Raw genomic sequence first — 6000 nt, forward strand, 5'->3', positions numbered from 1 at the left:
TCATTACACTATAACTTATTAAGTTTATTACACAGAGATTCCACAAAAAATTATTTTTGTTGCCGATAGATGGCAGCACCTGCCCAGCATTCCAAAATGGCAGGGAAGTTGCATAATTAGATCTGGACCACCCTGTACATGTGTATATATATATATATATATATATATATATATATATATATATATATATATATATATATATATATATTATACACACTGGGGGCTTTGCCTCCTGCTTGCTTTGCTTGCCACGAATACCAGCCTGCAATACACGCCAGCCACTTTGCGTCTCTGCCGCTCACGTTGTGAAGACCCCCGCTGAACGCACCCCAAGGAGATGCAGACACTCCTCCAAAAACCTCTTTTAAACAGTGATACAATGATAGATAGCCTACCACATTAAAGATTTTAATTGGTTTTTCCACATATTAGGATGTTTTCCAAAGTACAAAGAATCAACTTCGTATGCAGAGAACCCTTCCCATAATGTAATGGTGCTTGTCAAGCAATGATTCTACGAGGAACAACACAACCCAATAAAGAAACCTAAAATGTCTTCAAAGAACCCTAATTTTAAGAGTGTACACGACAGTTTAAGATTTAAAAAAAAAAACTCACATTTTCCAACACTATATTACTGAGGCTTTGGAAAGTTGTTGCAGGAAGCAGCTAATGTCAAGTGTCAAACCACTTTTATATCAGTTCTGAACCGATCCTGTTTAACACTAGAATTACCAGAGCCTATGAAAAAACTCGTAAATCCGTCCCACCTTAAATCGCTTCTTAAATCCCTTCACACATCTCCGCCAGCGTCCTTTGTCCTCTAAATGTGCAGATAAAGAGAAGCTAGGAGCAGCCGGCTATTCCATCCCCCCACCAATTTAGAACGTGCACGAACTTCTCTCAGCTCAGGCCTTGATTGAGTATCTGGGAGTGAAGTGAAGTTTTAGAATGGAAATAATAGATCGTTATTTGGAACACACGCATTTCATGTCTGTTCCGTTTCTACAGTAATCTGTGTAAACACATTGTTAAAACAGAAACATTTTTTATATTCTAGTAGTAGATGACAAAATGTAGGCATAAACTACATAATGTATGAAGCCTGATGTCCAGATATCAAAGAAACATTTTCACAAAAGGTACAAATATAACACAACAGTTGCGCTTTTTTTCAAAAATATAACTGCAGAAACAAAAAGGCGCCTTAACATGCGACATTGACACACGTTTATTATGATTGCCTCCGTGGCGCAATAGATTCAGCTGAAAACCAAAAGGTCGCAAGTTCGAACCTGCACTACTCCGTTTTGAGAAGTAAACTGCTCTTAGTCTTACTATTTTAGAATAAAAGCATACATTTGATTTCAGTCTGTAACAGCCGGCGTAATTTATGATCCTTATAAAGGTTAGCTTTGGTTTTTTTTTTAAATTCACTTTTCATTCTCTCAGTCACGTTCAGAATCAATCCATACAACCCCATGTGACACGGCTGTTTTCACATAAAGACACGCTATAGCTCTGCAGTGTACTTGTGACTGCATTCTTGTACCAATGTTTGCGAAATGAAGTGTCTGCGTGTACTTTTCATGGCATTACACGTGTATTTTTTGAGCATGCCTGTTTGAGCATGCTCAATAACAGGAACATATGTTGGTGTAAAAGTATAACAAAACAAGTGCACTTTTATTCAAGACTACCTGTATAACCGAAGAAAAAAGAAAGCAAGTTACAGTAGGCGATTGATACGACAGCTTGCATGGTGCAATGCTAAGAAGTGCAGATTTCCATTCCGTGCTATATAAAATCATCACGTTTAAATATTAACAGTTCCCACACACCCAAGGACCGTCCTTCCTACAATTACGACACGTGTACTTGTTGCCGTGTACACACCTCTCTGTGCTATGGTTCCTATTACACTGAATGAGCACCTGACACTGTACTTTCTTCCATGGGGGAAGGTCCCACATCAGAGAATTTCCAGTTCCTGCATAAATTCACACCAGATCTGACGCTGTTCGTTTTCAAATAATATTGCATTAGTGCGATGATATTTTCACATATATTGTCTCTTTCTTTCAGGTGTGTAATAGAAACCACAGCATAGAGAGAAATGTGTACATTGCTTCTTACAGGAAAAGGCGATGAAAAAAGTGCACTTGAATAAAAGTGCACTTTTGTTATACTTTTACACCAACATATGTTCCTGTGTTTGAGTGACACGGGCAGATGGGGAGTGTCTGATTATTGAATATAGCGCCGAAGTTACTGCTCTTTACCATTCTCTCCTCTGCATGTCCTGGAGTACAAAAGAAACAGCATACAGCAACATGGAGGGACTGGCAGGAACACTCAATAAAACTGAATAAAAAGAAAATCAGGTGACGGTGAGATACGAAGAAGGCAGCTTCGCCAGTGTTTGTGTGTCAGAACCCTTTGGGGGGGTTGGGGGGTTACGGGGGGGCATTAGTATGCATCGTGGTACACTGCAGAGCTATAGCGCGTCTTTATGTGAAAACAGCCGTGTCAGATGGGGTTGTATGGATTGATTCTGAACGCGACTGAGAGAATGAAAAGTGTCGCTCAAACACAGGAACATATGTTGGTGTAAAAGTATTTCCTGTAAGAAGCAATGTACACACTTCTCTCTATGCTGTGGTTTCTATTACACACCTGAAAGAAGGAGACAATATATGTGAAAACATCATCGCACTAATGTAATATTATTTGAAAACGAACAGCGTCAGATCGGGTGTGAATTTATGCAGGAACTGGAAATTCTCTGATGTGGGACCTTCACCCAGGGAAGAAAGTACAGTGTCAGGTGCTCATTCAGTGTAATAGGAACCATAGCACAGAGAGCTGTGTACACTGCAACAAGTACACGTGTCGTAAATGTAGGAAGGATGGTCCTTGGGTGTGTGAGAACTGTTAATATTTGAACGTGATGATTTTATATAGCACGGAATGGAAATCAGCACTTCTTAGCAATGCACCATGCAAGCTGTCGTATCAATCGCCTACTATAACTTGCTTTCTTTTTTCTTCGGTTATACAGGTAGTCTTGAATAAAACTGCACTTGTTTTGTTATACTTTTACACCAACATATGTTCCTGTTATTGAGCATGCTCAAATGGGCATGCTCAAAAAATACACGTGTAATGCCACGAAAAGTGCACGCAGACACTTCATTTCGCAAATATTGGTACGAAAATGCTTTACTGTTTCTGCAGTTATATTTTTGAATAAAAGCACAACTGTTGTGTTATATTTGTACCTTTTGTGAAAATGTTTCTTTGATATCTGGACTTCAAGCTTCATACATTATATAGTTTATGCCTACATTTTGTCATCTACTACTAGAATATAAAAAAGTTTCTGTTTTAACAATGTGTTTACACAGATTACTGTAGAAACGGAACAGACATGAAATGCGTGTGTTCCAAATAACGATCTATTATTTCCACTCTACTTCACTCCCAGATACTCAATCAAGGTATGAGCTGAGAGAAGTTCGTGCATGTGCTAAATTGGTGGGGGGGATGGAATAGCCGGCTGCTTCTTGCTTCTCTTTATCAGCACATTTAGAGGACAAAGGACGCTGGCGGAGAGGTGTGAAGGGATTTAAGAAGCGATTTAAGGTGGGACGGATTTACAAGTTTTTTCGTAGGCTCTGGTAATTCTAGTGTTAATGTTATTCAGTGCTCTGAAGGTAGGTCGGCATACTCTTAAAAAGAACAGTTCCTTTTTGGCACTTTACTAGGCTCTGTGGTTCATCATATAGAACTCCTGCTTCACAAATAACAGTGTCACTCTAGGAAGGGTTCTTTCAAATGAATTTGAGTCTTTGATATTTTAAAGGCTTCCTTAAATGTGAACAAAACCATACCATATAATTTTCTAAGTTTGCCTTATCCTGAACATGGTCATGGGTGGCTTGCTGGAGCCTATATCCCAACAAGCGTAGGGTTAGGTTTCCCTGGCCAGGGAGCCAATTCATCACTATTTGATAAATCTGACATCTTTAATGACTAGCAGGATACGAACAACCTGAGAATACCTGAAGTTAGCATGTATTACGGCATGCAGAAACAGTAACTTTAAAATCAGGAACCCATTGGTATTCAAACTGTCTGTTTCATGATCAATTATAGTACCTGTTACGGCAATATATACAGTATTGTGACAAACAGACACACTCGATTTATCAAGCAAACACCTTTTTTTCACTTCTGGGCATGCAATATAATTACTATAAACGGCACTATTCAAATTACCCCACTTCATACACCAGGCAGCATCAGTTAATGGTGATAGGCAAACTCGATCCCCTGCCTTTAAACTTCAATAAAAACACTCCCAACTGCCAAAAGCTATAAAAAATCATTAAACACAACTGTTTGAAACCCAACATAAAAGAAATTAAAATCAACAGTCAAATTTAAGGTGCAGCACCACTGAGCCTCCTGGGACATCAATACCGTCCGCCGCTACAATATAAATAAAGGCTCTTTCTAGAACCTTCATATGGATGGTTCATGTGGGATCCAAATATAGTTCCCCTGTGACATCGCTCTGAACAACGACTCTGGCACCTTTACTTTTCAGAATGCACTCGTTGGTATTCTGGGCTAGTAATTCCCCGTTCTGCCGTTAGTCATCTTCCAACCCGCTATATCCTAAGACATGGTCACGGACGTCTGCTGGAGTCAATCTCAGCCATCACGGGCGCAAAGCAGGAACAAATCCCGGAATTTCTCACAACGCACACCCCACTTTGCGAATATTCTCTGTATATCAGGGCACTTTCGGAACTCCAAAGGGAACCCTACCTGATCTCATCTTTACACCCCTTCAAGCTACAAAGAATTTGGAATATCGGCACTGAGTCTGGAACAGTAAATATATAGGAGGAGGAAAATGAAGAAGCCAAAACAATGGGGCGACCCGCCGATTCAACCACTGATATTAATAAATCAGTTCACCTACCGAAACCTCTCAGAAGCCTTACAAGCAGTGGAAACTGCGCTCTGCCAGAGAAAACGTCGGCGTGCTGCATCAGAGCCTCCTGCACTGCTTCGTATCCGACCAGAACCACAGCGCGATGTCCTCCCAAATGCACCGTCATTACGGGTCCATACGTGTCACTGAGCTGCGCAGTGAAATAAATGAGGGAGATTAGTAAGCGACAGAGTTAACTCGTGCGTGTAATTAGTTCTTGAAACCTTTATCAAACTATCTCGTTTACCTTTAAAAAACTCTTAAAAGGAGTTTTGCCATTTACTTGCAGCAGGTTACCGATGACTGGAAGCGGGGTCGGACCGGGCGGCATCTTCGCGTGACGAAAAGAGTCTTTCAGTAAAAACATATAGAGCAAACCCAGGACGATCGCGGTTAGAAGCAGAGTCCCGAAAAGCTCCATGCTGACACGGCAATTTGTGAAAATGGAAACTTCAGGAGGTTTAAGTACTGGAGAGTGTCCGGGAGGCCCTTGAGTTTGGATCTGAGCTGCAGACAGCACCACTTTCAGCCTTTAAAAGCCTTTATCAGCGCACGTTAGACACTATGGAAGTTTGAAGTTTCCTTGTGCAGATACGCCCCCCGTGCGCTGGTGTGCCGACTCCCACATTACACGCCCCGCTTGTCAAAGTCAAACCTGTTTAGCTGCCTCTTTCAGACTAATGGACTCGGAGGCTTAGAAGCCTGGGTATTACACACTTCAGAAACATCTGAACCCACAAAAATCTTTACTGCAGAATGTGCTTTTTATTATTCTAATATGCTGTAGTGGCAAGTGATGGTAATTGTCAAAAAAAAACCAACACAAAAGTTTTATTCCTCTTCCGTCTTAATTGACCAAAAACAAACGTAGACAGGAAAAAACAGGCCTAGAACAACCCACCAGAAAAAAAAACACATACTCTCTAACAACTTTATACATATATATATATAAAAAAAAACAGAACTTCCTTACAATGGCCCACCCCCAGCATCCC

The 6000-nt window shown here is 40.6% G+C and overlaps 1 protein-coding gene across 2 annotated transcripts in view; it reads right to left on the minus strand.

Moving 5' to 3' along the window:
* Window positions 1–5773, minus strand: part of LOC120538760 (cytochrome P450 2B4-like) — a 45291-nt gene extending 39518 nt beyond the window's left edge. The window contains exons 1-2 of one of the 2 annotated variants that reach the window (XM_039768215.1): window positions 5253–5773; window positions 4994–5156 (exon numbers count right to left, since the gene is read on the minus strand). In XM_039768215.1, coding sequence (XP_039624149.1) covers window positions 4994–5156; window positions 5253–5426 — 337 coding nt within the window. In that variant the 5' untranslated portion in view covers window positions 5427–5773. The remainder of the gene's footprint in view (window positions 1–4993; window positions 5157–5252) is intronic. The other variant, XM_039768216.1, reaches the window with a different exon arrangement.
* Window positions 5774–6000: the final 227 nt, after the last annotated feature.

Source organism: Polypterus senegalus, chromosome 11, assembly GCF_016835505.1.
Source record: "Polypterus senegalus isolate Bchr_013 chromosome 11, ASM1683550v1, whole genome shotgun sequence".
In the NCBI taxonomy this organism is placed as follows: domain Eukaryota; kingdom Metazoa; phylum Chordata; class Cladistia; order Polypteriformes; family Polypteridae; genus Polypterus; species Polypterus senegalus.